Source organism: Balaenoptera physalus (genome assembly GCF_965194825.1).
Source record: "Balaenoptera physalus genome assembly, chromosome: X".
Classification (NCBI taxonomy): domain Eukaryota; kingdom Metazoa; phylum Chordata; class Mammalia; order Artiodactyla; family Balaenopteridae; genus Balaenoptera; species Balaenoptera physalus.
This window is the reverse complement of record NC_138903.1, coordinates 28,201,352-28,225,632: the sequence shown is the minus strand read 5'-3', so window position 1 is coordinate 28,225,632 and position 24,281 is coordinate 28,201,352. Positions and strand designations below refer to the sequence as shown.

The 24,281-nt window shown below is 36.2% G+C and overlaps 1 protein-coding gene and 1 long non-coding RNA gene across 8 annotated transcripts in view; one reads left to right on the top strand and one right to left on the bottom strand.

The window, feature by feature from the left end:
• Window positions 1-19,366, top strand: part of TAB3 (TGF-beta activated kinase 1 (MAP3K7) binding protein 3) — a 117,327-nt gene extending 97,961 nt beyond the window's left edge. For 4 of the 7 annotated variants that reach the window (XM_082446466.1, XM_082446463.1, XM_082446461.1 and 1 more), the window contains 3 exons: window positions 3,398-3,481; window positions 12,676-12,777; window positions 15,658-19,366. In XM_082446466.1, coding sequence (XP_082302592.1) covers window positions 3,398-3,481; window positions 12,676-12,777; window positions 15,658-15,806 — 335 coding nt within the window. In that variant the 3' untranslated portion in view covers window positions 15,807-19,366. The other 3 variants (XM_082446465.1, XR_014258761.1, XM_082446464.1) reach the window with 3 other exon arrangements.
• On the bottom strand, window positions 4-16,307 carry LOC309652636. The gene is made up of 4 exons (XR_014258827.1): window positions 16,231-16,307; window positions 12,583-12,688; window positions 11,607-11,682; window positions 4-2,769 (listed from the first exon to the last, which is right to left on the bottom strand). It is a non-coding gene; the product is annotated as an uncharacterized lncRNA (long non-coding RNA).
• Window positions 19,367-24,281: the final 4,915 nt, after the last annotated feature.

Genomic DNA, 24,281 nt, shown 5'->3' with positions numbered 1-24,281 from the left:
AGACTTGATTATTTGGTAAACCATAAGTAATAGTGTGGTGTTTTAAGCTGCTTAAATAGCAATCATTTTGGTTTTACAGAAATAATGGATAAAAACTCTCTCTTAAAAGATCACAGTCCTGGTAAAGAGATCCCTTACTCCATGGTCATAGATCAGATTTGGGCGATCAAAAAATAGTATTACTTTGGCAACTTCATCATTAAGTTCTTACCATTTAGACTGTTTTATGTTGTTACTCTGTATTTATCCTCTTTTAGTCATTTACTGTGAATATTTTATAAATTGCTGGGGTTTAATTCTAAAACTTAGTAGATTTATATTATGTGATAGTCATCTAAGATATCTGTAAAAATAGGGATCCCAAATCAGAACATCAGATTTCTCATTTTAAAAATAAATTTCATATGCGGTTTTTTATGTTATCTGTTACATGAAAACATTCAACTCTATCTTAGATATTTTGTTTTTGGGTTTTTTTTGGCTCTCTTATAGAAGTGTACTACAGTAGAAGCTCTCTTAATTGACTTTGATTTACCCAACTCACCAGGTTAGAGATATTCTTCATTTCCCTCTGTAAAATACGCAGCCAGGAGGCTGCATTCTGGCACGTCTCTGTACTATTGCTCGCATCAGCTGAATTGTCTGCTTACCAAGAGTCAGTTGTGCCTGTTTTTAAACCCGTTTAAATTACAGAAGTATTGTAACTGGCATAATGTTTTCAAAACTGACATGAATGCAGGAGAAGCTGCTCTTTCTATAAAAGCCATAGGCAACTGCTTTTTAAAGACTCAAAGGCAAACACTTAAAAAATATATATAGGGACTGTGAATTAGATATGGGTGAAAACAACTGAAAAGGGTTGCAGAGGTAAATCAAAAATCTAAGAGGATTCTATTCTCAAATTAAATGTTCTTAAAGTATCTTTTTTGCTCCATTCTAAAATCAAAACAGGGAATTATAGATCAGGGTGCAGCAAACTAGCCTGCTCTCTGTTTCTGTAAATAGTTTTAGTGGAACATAGCCAGACCTATTTGTCTGCATATTGTCTGGGGCTGCTTTTGTGTTTCAACAGCAGTTGAGGGCTTACAACTGTATTACAGGTCCACAAAGCCTAAAACTTTTATTATCTGGCCCTTTACAGAAAAAGTTTGCCCATCCCCACTTTAGATCATCATGATGGGTGTAGTTAATTTAAGAAAGACAATATAGAAGTCTGGTCAACAGATACATAAAGAAAAGGTCTTGGTCCAACATTAAAATCTTGCTATGTTTATATGTTTCGTTACATTAAAGTTGGCCTGGGCTTCCCTGGTGGCACAGTGGTTAAGAATCCGCCTGCCAATGCAGGGGACACGGGTTCGAGCCCCGGTCCGGGAAGATCCCACATGCCACGGAGCAACTAAGCCCGTGCGCCACAACTGCTGAGCCTGCACTCTAGAGCCCATGCCCCGCAACAAGAGAAGCCCCCGCAATGAGAAGCCCGCGCACTGCAAGGAAGGGTAGCCCCCGCTCGCCGCAACTAGAAAAAAGCCCGCGCACAGCAACTGACCCAACGCAGCCAAAAATAAATTAAATAAATAAATAATAAAGTTGGCGTGTAATTTTTCTTAAGAATTCCGTTTTAGTCAGCCACCCCTCCCCCACCGCCACTTACTGTTCTTAATTATGGCAGCTAAGAGAGCTTCTACTGTAAAGTACCCCGTTGCCATTTTAAGGCAAGATTATACAGTAGAAGTGGGGGAACCAAAAAGATACGGAACTCTGTGAACAATAGACAGAAGCACATTTCCATGTGAAAGTTGAGCAATCTGGTTGGGTACCCTTGAAGTTTTATTTTCAGAAGCCTAGGGGACTCTACAGCCTAGTAGCTTTAAGCAATGAAAGAACTACTGTGTGGGGGTAGACAAACTATTGCTAGGATATTAGAAGGTTGCATCAGTTTTTTTGCTTAATGTGTTCTTTGAAGCTAAACAAGAAACACTAAAACATTTAGTTAGGATATTTTTAGTAAGCCTTATGGGATCTAGAAATTAGATCATCAGCAGCTGTAACTTAAGTAATTGAAGAAATACATATGCAGCATCTTAAAGCATAAAAAGATCTAATTAATAAATTAAATAGCATTGTGGCTTTCATGAGCCATCATAGGAATTATTTTCAGAAAATTATTTAAAAATAGCATATCTAAATGGATTAAAACATTTGTGTATAGTACCTGCAAGGAAAACTGTTCGTTATTGAGGTTTTATAAACGAAGACCTGTGTTTTTGGTCTCTGTTGGGCAATAAAGAGCTCTTTTTGGTGCTTAAGCAGTTCTAAATCTCCCTTCATAAGGGGTCCAAATATATCCGTTTTATACTAAATTCTACTCCTCCATCCTCTGGAAAAATTTTATACTGAGTTTTCAGCCTAAATTTTTAAGCCAGAGAAGGAATCTAGACATTTTGGGGGGCAGGGCATTTAGATTAGATACAGATCAGTGTGCGAGTTGATGAAAAGCAGCTTCGTTGTTGGTTTTGGTGAGGAAAACTTTTGTTGGGGGAGAAAATTAGTTCTAGAAATCAAGAGATCCAATATATTTGAACTATCAGTACCACATATCATCCTCTGTAAATAAACATGTATACAGTTTAAAAGCTTAACTGGAATTATGCCGAACTGGCAGATTGCAATGATGGGTTCACAGATGTGAAGGTAGGACCCAAAGTTGGCATTGGATCAAAACTGACCTTGCAGGAGTCATGTCAGGAGAAGGGGCTGAAACAGACACTGTATCAGGGAGTGAACATTTTGAGAGAGGTGAGATTGTTCTGTTATTCTGAAATTGGCAGCATATCATCTTTTATTATTGATAAGTCTGTAGGCAACATTTAAGATACTCCTTTTCTTGAAGATAGGAATCCCTGAGCTGCTGATATCATAACAACTTGATTAATCTTTGTAAATTTATGTTTAGCTTCTTCCATACTTGAATTTATAATGGATAAAATTTTAAGGTTAATATGAAAGACATAAACGTGAGCTTTCTCATGGTTTTGTTCATTAAAATCAAAACAAACAGAGAAAACAGTTCAGTCATCCTTTCATTTCTCTTCTTCATTTACCTCCCTATGTGCGCCACATACTTAATCCTGTGTAAAGAGATGAGCTTTATAGTTAGAAAAATGTTCCTTTAGGTGATACATTGTAGAAAGAAACTGAAGTGGTAGTTTGCTTGGGTATTTTCTCAAAATGGTAAAACAATTTCAGTGGGAGAAGGGTAGGATAGTATAATGAGTTTTGAAACCCTGGAAAAACAGTTCCCCTTCTGACATGTTTTATTTCCATATTTTCAACAAAAAATTCAAATAACAGGAGAGAGAGTCCTAAATGCCTGCTGATTTTATTTTCTTTATAGGTAACTTTGATCCAAAAGCTATGAATAATTTTTATGACAACATAGAGCCTGGTCCAGTTGTACCACCCAAGCCACCTAAAAAAGGTAAGTAGGGAAATGTCACAGACGTCATAGAAATGAATATGAAAATTCCTTGGCAGTTCACCTAAAAAGCTGAAGAAATTTCCATTAGAGATAGCATTTTAAAAGTTACCCTATTGATGTTACTGTGGCAATAATAAAATGTCCCGAAACATTAATTTCTAAAAAGTACTAAAATTAATAACTCCTAGAGGTCAAAGGTAACTAAAATACAATATACAATTTATTTTTTAAAAAATAACTTGAAAAACTTGTTATTTTGTATAGGTGATTTACACTGTTATGTTAGTTTCAGGTGTACAGTGAATTTGGTTCTGTTATGATATATGTATACCCATTCTTTTTTCAGATTCTTTTCCCATGTAGGTTATTACAGAATATTGAGTAGAGTTCCCTGTGCTATAAGTAGGTCCTTGTTGAGTATCTGTTTTATATATAGTCGTGTATATGTTAATCCCAAACTCCTAATTTATTCCTCCCCCACCATCTTTCCCCTTTGGTAACTGTAAGTTTGTTTTTGAAGTCTGTGAGTCTGTTTCTATTTTGTGAATAAGTTCATTTGTATTATTTTTTTAGATTCCACATGTAAGTGATACCATATATTTCTCTTTTTCTGTCTGACTTACTTCACTTAGTATGATAATCTCTGAGTCCATCCATGTTGCTGCAAATGGGGTTGTTTCATTCTTTTTTATGGCTGAGTAATATTCCATTGTATATATATATATATATATATATATATATATATATATATATATATATATATATATGCCACATCTTCCATACCTTCTTTATCCATTCCTCTGTCGATGGGCATTTACGTTGCTTCCATGTCTTGGCTATTGTAAATAGTGCTGCGATGAACATTGGGGTGCATGTACCTTTTCAAAGTATGGTTTTCTCCAGATATATGCCCAGGAGTGGGATTGCTGGAACATATGGTAGTTCTATTTTTAGATTTTAAAGGAACCTCATACTATTCTCCACAGTGGTTGTACCAATTGACATTCCCACCAACAGTGTAGGAGGGTTCCCTTTTCTCCACATCCTCTCCAGCATTTATTGTTTGTAGGCTTTTTCATGATGGCCATTCTGACTGGTGTGAGATGATATCTCATTGTAGTTTTGACTTGCATTTCTCTAATAATCACTGATGTTGAGCATCTTTTCATGTGCCTCTTGGCCATCTGTATGTCTTCTTTGGAGAAATGTCTATTTAGGTCTTCTGCCCATTTTATGATTGGGTTGTTTGGTTTTTGATATTGAGCTGCATGAGCTGTTTGTATATTTTGAAGACTAATCCCTTGTCGATTGCATCATTTGCAAATATTTTCTCCCATTCTGGGGGTTGACTTTTTGTTTTGTTTATGGTTTCCTTTGCTGTGCAAATCCTTTTAAGTTGAATTCGATTCCATTGGGAGTTTTTTTGTTTGTTTGTTTTTATTTTCATTACTCTGGGAGGTGGATCCAAAAACATACTGCTGTGATTTATGTCATAGAGTGTTCTGCCTATGTTTTCCTCTAAGAGTTTTATAGTATCTGGTCTTACATTTAGGTCTTTAATCCATTTTGAGTTTATTTTTGTGTATGGTGTTAGGGAGTGTTCTAATTTCATTCTTTTACATGTAACTGTCCAGTTTTCCCAGCACCACTTATTGAAGAGACTGTCTTTTCTCCATTGTATATCCTTGCCTCCTTTGTCATAGATTAGTTGACCATAGGTGTGTGGGTTTATCTCTGGGCTTTCTATCTTGTTCCATTGATCTATGTTTCTGTTTTTGTGCCAGTACCATATTGTCTTGATTACTGTAGCTTTGTAGTATAGTCTGAAGTCAGGGAGTCTGATTCCTCCAGCTCCGTTTTTTTCCCTCAAGATTGCTTTGGCTATTCGGGGTCTTTTGTGTCTCCATACAAATTTCAAAATTTGTTGTTCTAATTCTGTGAAAAGTGTCATTGGTAATTTGATAGGGATTGCATTGAATCTGTAGATTGCCTTGGGTAGTGTGGTCATTTATAACAGTATTGAATCTTCAAATCCAAGAACACGGTCTGTCTTTCCATCTTTCTGTGTCATCTCTGATTTCATTCACTAGTGTCCTATAGTTTTCAGAGTATAAGGTCTTTGGCCTCCTTTGGTAGGTTTATTCCTAGGTATTTTCTTCTTTTTGATGCGATGGTAAATGAGATTGTTTCCTTAATTTCTCTTTCTGATCTTTCATTGTTCATGTATAGGAATGCAACAGATTTCTGTGTATTAATTTTGTACCCTGCAACTTCACCAAATTCATTGATGAGCTCTTAATAGTTTTGTGGCATCTTTAGGATTTTCTATGTATAGTATGATGTTGTCTGTAAACAGTGACAGTTTTACTTGTTCTTTTCCAATTTGTATTCCTTTTATTTCTTCCTCTTCTCTGATTGCTGTGGCTAGGACTTCCAAAACTATGTTGAATAAAAGTGGCGAGAGTGGACATCCTTGTCTTGTTCCTGATCTTAGAGGAAATGCTTTCAGTTTTTCACCATTGAGAATGATGTTTGCTGTGGGTTTGTCATATATGGCCTTTGTTAATGTTGAGGCAGGTTTCCTCTATGCCCACTTTCTGGAGAGTTTTTATCATGCATGGGTGTTGAATTTTGTCAAAAGCTTTTTTTGCATCTATTGTGATGATCATATGGTTTTTATTCTTCAATTTGTTAATGTGGTGTATCACACTGATTGATTTGCGTATATTGAAGAATCCTTGCATCCCTAGGATAAATCCCAGTGGATCATGGTGTATGATCCTTTTAATGTGTTGTTGGGATTCTGTTTGCTAGTAGTTTGTTGAGAACTTTTGCACCTATGTTCATCAGTGATATTGGCCTGTAGTGTTCTTTCTTTGTGACATCTTTGTCTGGTTTTGGTATCACGGTGATGGTGGCCTCGTAGAATGAGTTTGGGAGTGTTCCTCACTCTGCTATATTTTGGAACAGTTTGAGAAGGATGGGTGTTTGTTAGCTCTTCTCTAAATGTTTGATAGAATTTGCCTGTGAAGTCATGTGCTCCTGGACTGTTTGCTGGGAGTTTTAAAATCACAATTTCGATTTCAGTGTTTGTGATTGGTCTGTTCATATTTTCTAATTCTTCCTGGTTCAGTCTTAGGAGATTGTACCTTTCTAAGAATTTGTCCCTTTCTTCCAGGATGTCCATATTTTTGGCATAGAGTTGCTTGTAGTAGTCTCTTAGGGTGCTTTGTATTTCTGTGGTGTCCATTGTAACTTCTCCTTTTTCATTTCTAGTTTTATTGACTTGAGCCCTCTCCCTCTTTATCTTGATGAGTCTGGCTAAAGGTTTATCAATTTTGCTTATCTTTTCCAAGAACCAGCTTTCAGTTTCATTGATCTTTTCTGTTTTTTTCTTTGTCTCTATTTCATTTATTTTTGCTCTGATCTTTATTATTTCTTTCTCTACTAATTTTAGGTTTTGTTTGTTCTCTTCCAAGTTAATTTAGGTGTAAGGTTAGGTTGTTTATTTGAGATTTTTCTTGTTTCCTGAGCTAAGATTGTATTGCTATAAACTTCCCTCTTAGAACTGCTTTTGCTGCGTCCATGTGTTTTAGATCGTCGTGCTTTGTTTTTCATTTGTCCCTAGGCATTTTGTGATTTCTTCAGTGATCCACTGGTGGTTTAGTACCATGTTGTTTAGCCTCCACGTGTTTGTGTTTTTTGCTGTTTTTTTCTTGTAGTTGATTTCTAATCTCATAGTGTTGTGGTTGGAAAAGATGCTGATATCATTTCAACGTTCTTAAATTTACTGAGGCTCACTTTGTGCCCAGCATGTGATCAATCCTGGAGAACGTTCCATGCGCACTTGAGAAGAATGTGTATTCTGCTGCTTTTGGATGGAATGCTCTATAAGTATCAGTTAAGGGCATCTGGTCTAATATGTCATTTTAAGGCCTGTGTTTTCTTATTGATTTTCTGTGTGGATGATCTGTCCATTGATGTAGGTGGGGTGTTGAAGTCTGCCACTATCATTGTGTTACTGTTAATTTCTCCTTTGAAGGCTGTTAGCATTTGCCTTATTGAGGTGCTCCTGTGTTGGGTGCATAGATACTTACAATTGTTAGATTTTCTTCTGGGATTGATCCCTTGATCATTATGTAGTGTCTTTCTTTGTCTCTTTTAAGTCTTTATTGTAAAGGCTATTTTGTCTGATATGAGAATTGCTACTCCAGCTCTGTTTTGATTTCCATTTGCATGGAATACCTTTTCCCATCCTGTCACTTTCCGTCTGTTTGTGTTCCTAGATCTGAATTGGGTCTCTTATAGACAGCATATACATGGGACTTGTTTTCGTATCCATTCAATGTCTCCTTGTTGGAGCATTCAGTCCTTTTACGTTTAAGGTAATTATAGATATGTATGTGCTTATTGCCATTTTACTAATTGTTTTGGATTTTTTTTGTACGTCTTTTTTCTTCCCCTTTTGTGTGTATCTGTTGTAGATTTTTGGTTTCCGATCCCCATGAGTTTTGTTTTTGTTTTTTAATTTTTATTGGAGTATGGTTGATTTACAATGTTGCGTTAGTTTCAGGTGTATAGCGAAGTGAATCAGTTATATACATACATATATCCACTCGTTTTTAGATTCTTTGCCACTTTCCCATATAGGCCAATTACAGAATATTGAGTAGAGTTCCCTGTGCTATATAGTAGGTCCTTATTAGTTATGTATTTTATATACAGTAGTGTGTCTATGTCAACCTCCCAATTTATCCCTCCCCCCCTTACCCCTGGTAACCGTAAGTTTGTTTTCTACATCTATCTATAACTCTATTTCTATTTTGTAGATAAGTGAACTTGTACCCTTTTTTGAGAATCCACATATAAGTGATATTTGTCTTTCTCAGACTTACTTTGCTTAGTATGATCATCTCTGGGTCCATCCATGTTGCTGCAAATGGCATTATTTCATTCTTTTTAATGGCTGAGCAATATTCCATTGTATATATGTGCCACATCTTCTTTATCCATTCCTCTGTGGATGGACATTTAGGTTGCTTCCATGTCCTGGCTATTGTAAATAGTGCTGCAATGCACATTGGGGTACATGTATCTTTTTGAATTATGGTTTTCTCAAGGTGTATGCCCAGGAGTGGGATTGCTGGATCATAGGGTAGCTCTATTTTTAGTTTTTTGAGAAATCTTTCTTACTGTTTTCCACAGTGGCTATACCAATTTACAGTCCCTCATTGCTTTGGGAGAACCTCTGCCATATAATTATTTTTCAGTTTGTGGGTCTCCCACCTGGTGGGTATGGGATTTGATATATGGTGAAAGTGCCCCTCCCATCTCTTTGTGGCTTCTTCTTTGCCTTTGGATGTAGAATATCTTTTTCGGTAGGTTCCAGTGTTTGTTTTTTGTGGATTGTTGTTCAGCAGTTTGTTGTGATTTTGGTGTCTTGGTGAGAGCAGGTGAGCTCAAGTCCTTCTACTCTGCTATGTTGTCTCCCTTCCCCCAGAATAAGTTGAAACTGTATATAATATAGTTAACATTATAAATTTACTCAGCATTATAAAAACTATAGTCCTAAAAGATAATTCTTACAGTGTAATGGGAATTTTAAAGGTCTTATTTTAGAATGGGAAGTTTGATCTGCAGTAGATCTACGATTATTTAATTGACTGACAGGCCACAAAAGAATCCTTGTGTACTTAACAGGCAGGCATAACAATTAGATTGGGACTAGGTGTTTTCTCATCAAGGACAAAGTAAATCCTACATAACCAAGATTTGGAGGAATCACTTTTGCATAGTTGTTATTAAATCATTTCTGTGTAGTATTAATCTTTTCTTTTGAGTTTTATGTACCAAATGTATAACTGGCATTTCAGTATCTTAAAAAATTAATCTTTTTCTTCTCCATTCTTATAATTCTCAAGACTGAGATGAAGTATGCATTTCATATCTTAATCCTCTTTGGTTTAAAGAACTCAAGGTAGGTTGATCATGAGGACATACAATATTGGAGAAGGCCTTACTTAAAAAAAAGTTACCTAAGGGTGTAACATTTTAAAATCACATCAAACTGATTAATCTGAGAATTTAAAATTCTACACAAATAATGTTACCTAACCTAAATTACTTAGTTTGGTTGAACAGCTTTGTGTTCAACACTCGGTACAGAGTGTTTGTTTTAAGTATTTCATTTATAGGTGGCAATGCAGTACGTGTTCTTTTTATTGTTTAATACTGTTGGGTTGGCCAACAGTTCGTTCAGGCTTTTCTATAAGATATGTTACAGAAAAACCCGAACGAACTGTTCGGCCAAGCCAATACTATGGATGTTTTGACTGCTCTGCATTTAAAATAGCCTACTGCTGTCTAAAAATGGTACAAAGAAGAATCTTAGTGGATCACTACCAAGTACCAGATTTGTATCTACTAAGGAAGCATTACCTAGTGGTAATCCAGTTAATTGATTCAAGGGCTGTGGGAGGAATCACCCTGTTTAAGGGATATGTCCACTGTGAGCCACCTTATTAGCATAAACTCTGTGGTCTGAAGGGCCCACCGTAATTAACAAGGACACTCCTGTCTCTTGAGAAATTGCAAGATTTTAGAGGTTATCTTCCAGGAGCTGGGGACAAAGCTAGAGCTTTCTTTGAGCAAGGCCAAATTCTTTTCTTTACAACAGTTAAAGTAGTGCTTAGAAGGAAATTTATAGCCTGAAATGCTCATATAAGACAAGGAGATCTAATGTCAGTGACATAAAATTCTACCCTAAGAATATAGAAAAGAACAAGGTAAGTGAAAGAAAGAAAATATAAGAAACATCAATGAGACAGAAAATACAAATAAACAGAAAATCAGTAAACTCTCAGGTTGACTGATCTAGAAGAAGAAGAATAACAGATTACCAAAATCAGCAATGAAAGATTCTCTCTCTCTTAAGGGAATGCAGTGAACATCTTTATGCCAATAAACTCAACACTGTAGATGAAATGGACACATTCCTTGAAAAATGTATCCTACCACTACTGAGAACAAGATGAAAAGGGAAAATATAACTAGTTATATATGTAATTAAAGGAATTGAATCCATTATCAAAAGTTTTCCCAGAAAGAAAACTTTAGACCCAGATGGTTGCACCAGTGGGTGAATTCTATCAAATATTTAAGGAAGAGATAATGCCAATCAATCATACAAACTCTGAGAAAATAGAGGAGGAAGGAAAGCTTCCGATTTTCTTTATGTAGCCAGCAGGACCCTGATTCTAAAACCCGATAGACATTACCTACCTCCCCGAAAGAAAACAAAGTTACAGATCAATAACCCTCATAACATAAAAAACTTAATAAAGTACTCACTATATAAAAAAAAGATAGACAGACAGATAGATAATACATCATGATCAAATTGGGTTTAGCCTCAGGAATGCAATTATTAAGAAAGTAAAGGAGAAAAAGCATATGATCATTTCATTAGATAACTGAAAAACATCTGATAAAATTCAGATGACATGATTATTTGCAAAGAAAATCTAAGGATACCAAAAAACAACTGTTAGAACTAATAAGTGAATTTAACAAGGTTTTGGGATATAAGGTCAGGATCCAAAAACCATATTAGCCAACAATTGGAAAGTGGAAATAAAAGGATAATTACAATACCATCCAAAAAATGACACTTATTAATAAATTTAACCAGATATGTACATTGACTATTATAAAACACTGCCAAAGAAGACCTAAATAAATAGTAATAAACCATGTCTGTTAATAAATCAATTTTATTAAGGTACCTATTCTTTTCATATTGATGCAATACCAGATTTAACTGTTTTTTTCTTTTTTTGGTAGAAATTAATAAGCTGATTCTGAAATTCATATGGAAATGCAGAAGACCTAGAATATCCAAGTGGAATATAGATGTTTATCTGAATAATAAGTGTGATAATTAGAGTGAGAGAAAGAAGGAAAGACAGAAAGGGAGACTGAGAAATCTTTTTGGACTAGACTTTGTAGTTAAGCAACGCAAGTGTGTGTGTAATAAGCTCCCTCAGCTGATTCAGAAAGTCGTCATCCCCCCACCCCCCCAGCCCCAACCTTGACATTGGTAACTCATAGTGGCGAAAGCACTGACCTTGGTGTGGTACAACTTGAGCACTGGTCCTGGTTGTCTTGGCCACCTGACCTTGTTCAGATCCAGAGAGGTGCTTCTGTACAGGGTTGTTGTAAGAGTCAGTGAGGAGGAGGTATGTGATGCTATAAAAGTGGTTAACAGATCTAAGAAGTAGAACTTTACCTTATTCTATTCTCTGGAGCCTAAGATGTTCACTCTGCTTTTGTTTTACTCTGATGATAACAGTGTTTTTAAATGCCTAAGCCCCATGCTTAGGATTGTGGAGCACTGATTTCCAAAGGTAGGTTGTACTAGAGGACTGCTTATGGGCTCAGAACTGATTACAAAATATAAGATCTTTCTTTGGTTCTTAAGGGTAAATCATATGAAGTCTGCCATCTTTTTGTTTTTACTTAATACAAAACACTACTTACTAACAACCTATAAATTAATAGAAACAGTATTCTAGCAAGAAATTGGTGTGCCTGCAGTCCATGTTGTGAAGTGTCTACTGGGCTTTTGCACACACAGGTAACTGGAATTTATGAAAAGATTGGGGAGTATGTATTATCAGTATATAGTATTACTTTGAGTTGGTTCTGATTTTTCGATTACTGCTATTTTTGTTCTTTATAAAATGCTATGGTTTACTGTTAACATTAATGCAATGTGTTCTTTGGTTAGCCTTATATGGGTAGTGTACTTGAAACCCATAATTTTCTAGTAAGTACTGCTTAATCAGGGAATTGCTAAAGTATAATCTCCCAAATTTTGGGTTCATATTGACATTTAATTATACTGAGTTTGCACCCCTAACTCACTAGAAAGTGGGAAACTGGTGAAATAAGTCATTTATTCCAAGTAATTAGAGAGGATGGAAAAAGTGGATACAACCTTATCCACTGCTCTGGATAGGTTGTAAAAGCAGTATTAAATATGGCACTTGCCTTCATGGGAGAACGAAAGGTAGCATGAGGTAATAGAGTAAATACTCAACTGGGTGTGTTCTGTGAAAGGTCCTTGTGAGCCTGTCCGCTCTTCTAATGAACAGCTTGATCCCTTCTTCCTGGCTCTGCTTCTTCTCGTGCAGACTCATCAGACACCTGCACAGTTGAGAGGAAAGCCCGAAGGATTAGCGTGACCTCCAAAGTACAGGAGGACATCCACGACGCCCAGGCAGCAGCTGCAGATGGTTTGTACTTGTGTGTCTGGAGTTTGTGCAAAATGTCCAAACACACGTGTTAACCCATGTAGAGTTCTCATAAGTAAAGACCAACCTTTTTTTTCCCTTAAGAAATTACTCTCTACTGAGTTTCTAAGGCTGTGCTGTCCAACAGAAATACAGTTGAAGCCACGTACATAATTTTAAATTTTCTATTAGCCAAAGTAAAAGAGAAAAGTGAAATAACATTTCACTATGAAATCAATATAAAATTAGTGAGGTATTTTCTTTTACATTCTTTATTTCATACTAAATCTTCCAAATACGGTGTATATTTTACACTTAGAGCACATCTCAATTCAGAGTGGCTGCATTTCTAGTGGCCACCATATGGGACAGATTCCTCTAACAGTATCTAGAAAACAAGGCCAAGTAAATAAATAAAAAACAACTTGAACTTGAGAGTTCTGGACTTTACAATATGTTATCAAACGCAGATTAATATTATAAGAAAAGTTTGTACTCTTAACAGAGAGATAACCAAGTTCAGGTTTTGCACCACTTTCCCTTTAACATTAAAGTTTATGTACTCAATTAAATTTTTTCTTTTTTTTTTTTTTTAAGATTTCCTCTTAGTGTACTTTTTTTTTTAACATCTTTATTGGAGCATAACTGCTTTACAATGGTGTGTTAGTTTCTGCTTTATAACAAAGCAAATCAGCTATACATATACATATATCCCCATGTCTCCTCCCTCTTGCGTCTCCCTCCCACACTCAATTAAATTTAATCTTAGTCCTGACCACCCATAGAATTCCTTTCTAAAGATTTTTTTCTCACAAACCTTCTACAACTTTCTATATTCGTATTAATTTCTCCCTTATTTTCTTTCCCATTTAGAAATAACCAGCTTTATGACAAAATTACTTTCTATTCCCTTAACAAAACACATTTTCATTCTTTATGCACCTTCTTTTTCCTTGCATACAAGGATGTTTTTCCTTACTAGTTTTTAGTACTTACATATTTTAATTAGAATTCTTAACCTTAAAGCCTTAGTTTCTAGCAAAAGCTAAGAAGTAATTATGAACTGTTTGCCAATCAGGAAATGCTGGTATGATGAACTATGAACATATCCTAATCTCTTTCTTTAATAACCTAATTAATTTCTTTCTTTAGTGGGTCCCAAGACATGTCCAGTGAACTCAAACAGACTTGTTTAGCAGCTGATGTTCTAGTATCTTATTTGGAAATGATCTGAATATTCAGTGAATTCCGACCATCGCTTAATTTAGCAGTTTCAAGTTACCAAAAATCTGGAGAACTGTTCCGTGTAGGCAGTCCTAAAACATTATTCCTAAAGAGTTCACCTAAAAACTCTCATCTCATTTACCTTTAAAGTTTCATCATATCAACTTATTTTCTTGCTGACAAATTTTGTAACAGGAATAGTAACATCTTATTTGACTTCTAGTCAACCTAGGTACAATAAAAGTTCATGTTGATGACTGTATGGTCTGTATTCATTAAACCAACAAACTTAAACTTGTTTTCATTCATTAAAATTAATCCTAGATCATGGTCCTGAAATTCATGGTCCTGAAATTCATTTGGTTTGTTTTCTTTTATATTTCTGAGTATTTATATAAGCACTTAATTTCATTGAAGCCAATTAAATAGAGCTCTTTTATAGATTGTAGGTATGTGGTGTTACCAAAATCAGTACATATATACATACATCCAAACAGACACAGCGACCCAGTACTTCCCATGCCAAAATTTCAGCCAGGAACCAGGTACGATAATATGAAACCCACCACTTACAAAAGAGTTTGGATTCAAATTGGGTTTCTGGCAGATTGAACAAATCAAGGTCACCTATTTAGATGGTTAAACCTTTTTTACTAATATTTATAGAGAAGACACTTAAGATTTGTATTTGTCCTTGACAAGCCAAATTCCAAGTGACCTAGCCCCCCCCTTTATTTTTTCTTATTGATAAGAGTTAGTTACCTTTGAAATTTGCATTTTAAAAATGGCCTAGATAAGCATTCCTGGAGTAGACCAGCTAGAACTTTGGCATCTCAAAGGCATAGGAGGAGAAATGCAAGCTTCTCCTAGGTGGACTTTGTTCCTTAAGGCCAGATCCACCCCACCCCGCCCCCGCCACTACTACAAGCCTCTTAAGATAAATAGGGGAGGGATTTGGGAATGGTAAAGGATTGTGGGCTTTGGATTGTTCCTGGAGCTACACCTCTGGTCCTGGAAAAACCTGATTTGTAAAACAGGGACAGCTGTTTTTAATTTCTCAAAGACTGGCGTGGCCACCCTAATGATATCAAAGGATCGACATACCCATCCACCCTATGATAGAATGTTTTTTATGAACTGTCACACCACTTATAAGTCATTATGATTAAAAACATGCATATTGTGGAGCTGAAAGTCTCATGGAAGAAGGCACACATTTAATCAATGTTTGATATAGTATGGCTAGTACTACGGGGGGGGGGTGGGAGTCATGGGCGGGCTGAACTTGTGAGGGAAAACTTAGGAGGTAGAACTAATTTAACATGCTATATAACATTTCTCATTTTTTTCCATTTGGCTGGAATATAGCATAACTATCCACTATCTAGAGATAACGAACTTGGAAGGTAGTCTGTGCTGGACTTCTGTCTACTTCTTGTAGGAAAAAAGTAAATTGTTGAGAACAAAGTAGAAAATATATCATAAACTTACTATTTAGTTCTACATTTCTAGTAGCTACGTATACTACTTGGCTTTCTCATTTCACAATACCACTTTCCTTGCTTTTGGGGGGTAATTTTTAATTTCCATTTGGATTATACTTAGAAAAAAATTCACTGTATTTTCTGTTTTCTCTCTTTTATTCCTAACTGCTTTCAGAGCATCCAGGTAGCTCCAAACAGAGTCCTCGGACACAACCCCGAGATGAAGACTATGAAGGGGCTCCATGGAATTGTGATAGCTGCACCTTTCTGAACCACCCCGCACTAAATCGCTGTGAGCAGTGTGAGATGCCACGGTACACTTGAATTCCCAAGAGTCTGCACTAGGTTGAGAGTGAAACTTTGAGCACCCATTAGAAGCAAAGGAGACCTGGGGAATCTGTACATCTGCCCAGCCTTTTCATTTCAGATAACATGGTGGGGGGGGGGGGGACAAGGCAGCCGCTTGTGCTCAATAAAGGGAAAATGGGGAGGGTTTTTTCCCCCTTTCTTAACTCACTGCAGAGTTAGAGATAGAAAGGGATACTTGAAATGGGGAAAGGATTCACTCCTGAAAGAATGTACACAGAGAAGTCAAGAGCTCTTCTGTGCAACCCCAATTGTTAAAGTTACTGCTGTTAAAGTTACTTATAAAATAAGTTACCCTTATTTTATAAACTAGAACTTTGATTCATGATGTGACATGTTACAGTTTATGCAGACAAACTGTGAATTGCCAGAGCAGACTTACCTGGTCACAGCTCTCTGGAAAACCCAGGCTCCCCAGGCTTCTTCCTGTTGCTCCGACAGAAGAGAAGGACAGGGAAAAGCAACCAGAGCATGGTTTTCTGGGGGGCAAAATAACAAGGGTATTTGTAATTGCTGCTTTTTTCAGGGGTGATTTCAAACACACAAACAAAATGTTTTAAAATGTGATTTGTAGCAGTCAGGAATTAGGCATATCGTGCCCTTTGTTCGAAAGTACAATCGGAGGTAATAAGATCCCTTTTGCTTGTACAGTGATTCATCAAGCTATACCAACACTGGTAACTAAGACCTAATTACGCCGCATAATAGATATATTTTTTAAGTTACTGCATGCTTTTATTAGGCCACTGGTTTTTAAAATAACGAACAAGTCCTTACAAATTATGATTTTATGAATGACCTTCTGGTAAAACTGCGCTTTGCCAATAGCACAGTGAATGTATGCTGAATGTAAATCCATTCCAAAATCCACTTGGAATCTTGAGCTCAGCTGTGGTTCTATAAGAAATGTTTGCAGTCCCTAGAGCCTTTTTCCCCCTCCTTCCAATTCGCGATGAGTCCATGATGTTTACAGCACAGATGATACTTTGTGCCATAACCCTAACTTAGCTGAAAAAAATTAATATTAGTTGTTCAATAAAGATATATTTGCACATATGTTAACAAAATAGTGTGAGGAAAATTATAGTTGGCCAATATAAAGTTGCACACTGCATTATTTGGGGAGGAAGAGAAGGCTAGTCAAGAAATACGACTGAGAGAAAGGTGAATACAACGGACTTTGAAACTAAGAACTTTTAAAATGTAACAATACTGTATTCAGAGATGATATTGAGTTTGTTCAGACAGTTCAGGTGATACTAAAGCACTCCTTATTTATGAAACTAGAACTTTAGGGTGTAAATAACTGAAGACATATAAAATCGCTTACTAAAGTGCACCACTAGAAAATTATTAATAGGACACTGAATTAAGGTCTTTACCATTGTTGACTTTTCTTCCAAGCTCAGAATTGGATTTTGGAATCTTCCCCCTATTTGGGTAAATATAAACAGCAATAAAATTGGTAGGTTTGCTAATCCTAAAGGATTTTGCCTCAGGTTATATAACCTGAGGGGTATATACTCTCCCATACCAGCTGTCCCCCTTCTCTCTCTTCTCTCCTTTCTCTCCTCTCTCTCCCTCTCTCTACCACACACACACACACACACACACACACACACACAAGCTTCAAGCTGTCATTGTATGCTAATTTAGCAGTAATCTCTGGCAGACCTGGAAAAACAAGCTGCACTTAATAGCATAATGAAACCAAAGGCATAATACCTTATCATAGCTTATCATCAAAATCATAATTTCACACTGTACCTGCAGCTTTGAAAACATTTTTTCATATGTGGAAAATGTCCTGAAGAATATCTACTTGTTTCACAAAGTCAGCGTGGCTATGTAATTACACTGATAAAACATCTCTCATATAACAACTGTGGCAAAACTGTGAAAATAAAGGTGAGAAAGCAGATGGGCTTAAAAGCATTGACCCGAAAACAGCATTCATTCTTTAAAGGCTTTCGTAGTAGCACTGGTGTCTGTCAGTCTCCAATAAGTATCAGTCCTCCTGTTCTGTAATATGCCGATGCTTTTGCCTTTGTATGGTTTCATATCTCTTTAGTGATGGTCAACCCCACTTGGTATTAAGTAACAATTTAGGGGAAAAATACATATATTGCTTGATGTTCTAGCTAAAGGTTTACCCAGTATTCTTAGTGATATGCTGAAGTGGCAGCAATTAATTTGGCAGTTGTCAGTTGAGAATGAAAGTAGCATGTATGAAAACAGTTTGATGCTTTATTAAAACCATGTAGATGACTTTAAAACTATTGCATGAACATACATCCAGATTACTGAACTGCTATCACACAGTAGATGCATGGTTCCAGTCCTTTGGTGATAGAGCTAGTAAATCATTGTTTTCACCTGCCAGGAAAAATGAGAAATCAGTCTATTTGATAGGTGTAGAGGGTGGGGTCTGAGACATCAGAGATTGATTTTTAAGGAAGTTTTGTATATGTCCATTTCTGGTTGTGCTCAAGTTTCATACGCCAACATAGGCTGTATTCAGTTTTCAAAATAAGCAAAATTATTTGACACTGATAAATTTGATATATTTAACTGTGTCCCATATATAGACTACTTCTTGCCTATGACAAGTTTGAACAAGAATTCAGTCAACTTTCAAGATGCCTTTTCAAAAGGATCTGGCTGCTGAGGTGCCTATGCTTTTAGGATCAGTTGGTGCACTTCTTGTTTCTAGTTAAAAAAAAAAAAAAAAGGTTTTTTCTTAAAATACAACCAGTTTGATGTATCTGGGAACACACAGAGCTGACTGTACATTTTACATTATTTCACTGTTTTGTAAACTGGGTTTTTAGAAAGCACCTTTGTCATTTTGTTAAAGTACATTGCCCCTTACATTTTGAAGTAGTTCTTAAAAGTTTAAAGTGGTAAAAGAGGAGTCAGAAACTTTCTAAGCACTGTAAAATGTTTCAAATAATGACCTTGTTTGAGAGAGTACAGAGGCACGGCAATTTAAATAAACAAAAGAAATGCGTTGTAGAAAAGGTAGTTTTAGAGCAGATTAATGATGGTGGGGAAAGTGTTGCTAATTTGTTTATTTCCCTGAAGAAATGGGAGTGTGATGAGCAGTTTAATAACTTTTAAGGAGCTGGTCTCAGTTTCAGTACTTATTATAAGAGATCAATGTTTCCTTCAGTTTTGACATTGCTTTGTCCCAGTTATCTAGGGGGTTCATATTCCAACTTTCTGTGGCAACTCGATTTTATATAGTATTTTAAAAGGTAATTTAATGTTTTTGACAGTATAAACAAAAAGCAAGAATATAAGGCATAGAAAAATTGTCCTTTGAAAATATCAGTGATGTACCCTGGAATGTGAAGATGTCCCCTTATAGTTTAAATTGATTTATTTTAATATTGTAGTCATTGTCCAGACTTTGAACGAGTTGTTACAGTGTGTGTCTGTATATCCGTAGAGAAAAATGACAATTGAAATGTTACTTTAAAATCAAAATAAATTTGGCACTGTCTGTTGCACCACTACTGTATCTTTCTGAAAGAATTATTAACAGTATTTTCTTATTGTAAAAGGTAATTCTGATGATGATTTCATTCACCAGATGTGCGTATTTTTTTCTGTTATTTGCATCCCCAAATATTATTTAATACAAGTAGATTCTGCATGGCTTGAGCATTCAGAGATTGATAGAATGACGACTCAATTTTAATTTCTAAAGCCATGAAAAGTGGCTTTGACACTGAACAATTCTGAATTTTTGTTTATAATGACACCCAGTTGTCCATGTTTCCCCACTGTAAAAGATTTGCTCAATTTCTTCCCTAAAACAGCAAGAACTTATTAAATCTTGTAAATACCATGTCTCTCTTAGATTTCTGTGTGTGCTGTGAATTTAATTATTTTGAGGCGAAATTGTACAAAGGCGTTTTAAAAGGCTATGCATGCATCGTACCTCCAAACAGAACATATTCGGAAAGTCAAAGATTCCTGAGAAATTAAACTAAAAGCAAACACTACATTCTGCATCCTTTCTGTGTAATTAGAAATGATTTACAATATCAAACCAGTCCTAGTTCCAATACTCATATATTTCTGGACTGAAATATGCTGTCTTAGAAACCTAATCTTTTCTGTTCTTCTATTAGAACATGTAGTAATGTTAGATTTGGGTTATTAAGTATTAGGACATTACTCTAACTTAAAAATTGGGTGAAAGTATAAATAAGCAAATTTTATATAAAAGTGGGATATGTTAAAAATTTACATTTTTCATTCCACTTTAATATATGTCACTTACCAAAGAATGAGTGATTTTCTTATATCTTTATGTCATCTGTAGTTAGGTTTTCAAAGGGAAATAATCACCTTCCTCTTGCTAGGGTCTGTAGTCACCCTTCCCAACTTGTGCACAGAAAATACTGCAGATGAATTATGGTAGATAGTATTTTCAATGATTAGGCATATTTAAAGTCAAAATCACTCCCACTACATTTTTTAAATATAAGAAAATTTGCAAACATACAGAAGTACAGAAGAATCCTGTAATCCCCCACTCACTCATTACCCGGCTTCCAAAATTATCCAGATATAAGCAGACTTATTTCATCTATATTCTCATCCACCACCCCCACCATTATTTTGAAACAAACCCCCAGACATCCTAGCAACTCATCTGTAAATAAACTTTTTTACATTTATTAAAAAGCACCATCTATCACACCTTACAAGATAATATCAAAGCACCATCTATCACACCTTACAAGATAATATCAAATATCCAGTGTTAAGTTTCCCAACTGGTCTCACAGTTTTTTTATAAGCATGTCTAAATTAGGGTCTAAATAGAATACTTGATATTGATTGTTATATTTCTTACATCTTTAACGTGCATATATACTTTCCCTCCTTCCCTCTCAGAAGTTACAAGGAAACTTCACCTCATCAAGTACTTGGTTACCCTCCACCACATCTTAGTGTAAAGTAACACATAGAACATCAAAGATAACTTTAAAAATAGTATGTGAAGTATTTTTTTTAGTCTTCCTTCCCTTCTCATCACTTCTCACATCCTGTGTCGTCCCTTTTAAACAATCTGTTTTGAAATAGAAAATTACTTCAAATCTGGTTACCCCAATGGTGATTCGTTGTGCTGCTCATTTTGTTAATTAGGCATCTGTGAGAACTGCATCTGTCTGTAATCCCACTACCCATATAATGATTTCTCTTCAGGTACTGACCGCGCAGTTGCCCACACGGAAGTGTGCTGGGTGTGGTTTGTCTCCTACCCCAATTCCTCCAAAGACTTCCTGACTTGACTTTGGCCTATTGGCCTCTTTCTAGGACACTATCCAGGTGGTGTTTCGTGACGGAGGTTTCAAAGGTTTTAATAGGGTATATAATATGTGGGTGAGATTCTGGTTCGCCAGTTCCATACTCTTAGAGCTGTCAAATCATCTCACTAGTCCTGCCTTTGGAAAAGTGGTGGGTGTGCTTTTGACCAGCCTCTCATGATGTTCTAGTGGTAAGAAAAAGAGAATGCAGGAAAATCAGGTGATGCAGCCTAGCTTCCTTCGGTTTTGCACTGTGATTCGGGAGCAAAATGCTACTTACTATATATTATATTACTTCCTTTTGACTTGTTTATGCATTTATTCTCTTGGGGACTGAATCTGTTTTGAGGTAGTTCTAGTCCCTTGATCAAGAACCACTAACATAGCCATTTCTAAATCCCATCCCCCAATTATGACTTCTTTTAAGTCACTAAAAATAGTCTGCTTTGGGTGTACGTGATTCAAAAAAAAGGTCTTTATTTGAAAGGCATTTGGGGTTGGGGGAGGAGAAAATTGGATTAGTGTATTGAAATAGCTTGCATTCCCTCTACACTTTCCTACACTTTCACAACGAATGAAGTGGTCACAGCTGGCAGGGGTACTGCTATTTCAAGATTAGAATTTGAGTTTTCCCAAATTCTACTGAAATAACTAATGAAAACATTTTTAAGGGTTGGAGAACAGGGAAGGGTGCTCTCAGGGGGTAGGAAATGATGGGATGCAGATGGGGGGGGGTGTGTACTGAGGGCGGTAGCAACCAATATCACAAACCCACAGTTCTAGCTGCCAGTGAAGGTTAACCTATAAATCAAGTCTATTGGGCTCCCCAACGGAGGCCATGAAGACCCCCAAATTCTGAGCAGCAGGCAAATAGAAGGATCTGTGACGGTCAGAAAGCAGGGAGACTGCGGCAACTGCGCTCTCTCTCACTGGCACCACAGATGACTAAATAAGAAAGGTACTTAATACAACTGGTTTGGCCACATTGATAAGGAGGGTGATGCACCCAGTAACTTGAAGCTGCCATACGAGCATGGAGGAAACACTTCCTTAGCCTAGCTCAAGACTCCAGGGAGCAATTTTCAACCCTGCTGTAAATACCTAAAAGCAGCAGCCACTGCTGTTTGCTTATTGACTGGCTAGAAACAAATGCTTAGCAAAACATTCAACCTCCCTGTCTTTCCTATACTCTGTAATCAAGTATTTTTCTAACTGAGAAGAAGCTACAGAAAAAAGTAGAAAGCTTTATGCTTGCTTTTTCGTTAAGGATTAAAAGATTAAAGCAGCGTGACCCACATAACCTTTTTAAAAATTCCTTAAAAATCAGTGAACGTATGGAAACGTTAAGCCTCCTGAAAAAAGGACTTCATTCTACAGAATCAGAGCAGAAGAGCAAACTTTGATTTCTAATTTTAATGCCAAACAAAAATTTACAGCTATGTCATATCTCTCAAAAAGGATTAATCAGATCAGGGATGGTTGCTTTCAAATGAAAATTTTTATGGAATTGTAAACTAAAAATATAGGTAGTGAGATTTCACAAAACTGAGTCAATAGAGAAACTATTCTAGAATTCAGAGGAAAGGGATAGAGATGAAGAGCTAACACATAAGAAATGTGAATTCTAGATCCAGGAGATGCAATAAGGCATACCACAAGGAACGAACACAGTAGATAGGGAAGAAGCAAGAAATATAGAAAAAAGAAACATGGGGATGAGAGGGTTTAAAAATATCACCTATCAAGATAATAAACAAAGGTGACATCAGAATTCTCCTAAATTTTGTGTGTAAAACTTGAACACATCTGTCTAATTTTGACATGCAAAACAAAATAGGAAATAATATAATCGGCAGTTAAATCTCCATATAATAAAATTTTGTATCTCATGTGAACTAAATGTTTTTTCAAATGTCCACCAAACATTAACAAAAAAGAAAAAAGATATCCAGAAAACCTCAATTTTTAAAACAATTATACAGGCCACATTTTTCTAATTGCAAGACATTAAATCTTTAAAAATTACTGAATCAAATCAAGCCATCTAAAAGGGGAAGAAGAAAAACTTCTAAAGCTCTTGATTAAAAACTGGAATTAAAAACAAAGTCAGATTTAGTTCAGGCAAATCCTCAACAGGAGGCTTTAGCAAAGATGTTATTTCAAACTCAAAGGAAAGCTTTCAACTCCCAGAAAACAGGGCAGAATAAAAGAGTATGATATCTCAGTGATGTTTTAGAGAATGCATCTGTTGAAATATTTCTAGATGCAAATAAATTGTCCACACTTGTAACAGAACAAGTTGCACAAAGAAATAATTCAGAACTTGAGTTGATGAAATACATTTCCAGTACTAGATGTCTTTGTGCAAACTCTTTTAACAGTGAAACGAAAATGTGAAAAATCACAGTTCAACTATACTCTGAGAGAAAACACACTGTATTTAATATAGCCAGTGTCAAGAATCCTTACGAGCTGGAAAGCTCCAGGAAAGAGCTGGATCAGAGGTCTTCCAAGGGCAAGCTGATGGGTAACATGTATGGAAAAGTGGTTTTACAAGCCAGCAGCTTGAGAAGGCACGTGAGTATACATACAAGGGAGTCAAACTCTACCTCTGCCACACGTGTGGAAAGGTGTTCACCCAGTATAACCAGCTGAAAACTCATGTAAGAAAGCCACATAAATGAATTATGTGATAGAGGCTTTTTGCTCAAAAACGCCAAGTACTCATCCGCAGTCGCATTCACTGTGGTGAGAAAAAACCCTTTAAGTGTGATGTATGTAACTGACCACTTACAACTTCCACAATTTCAAGATTCACAACATGGACAGATAGTGGAGAGAAGTCATATGTCTAAGATAGGAGTGGACAAAGATTTGCCCGTCCCAGCACGTTGACCTCTCACAGTCGCAGGTTTACTGAAGGAAACCCTTACAGGTGTCATACCCACAAGGAGGCATGTGCTGTCTCTAGTTCTCTTATCTCACACACGCAGGGGGAAACCATACAAAGGTGGTTGTCTGTGGGAAAACTTCAGCTCGAAAACTTCCGATCTCATCAATAAGAAAGGTCATTTATTATGTAGAAGTACTTACAAAGCTATTAAAAATG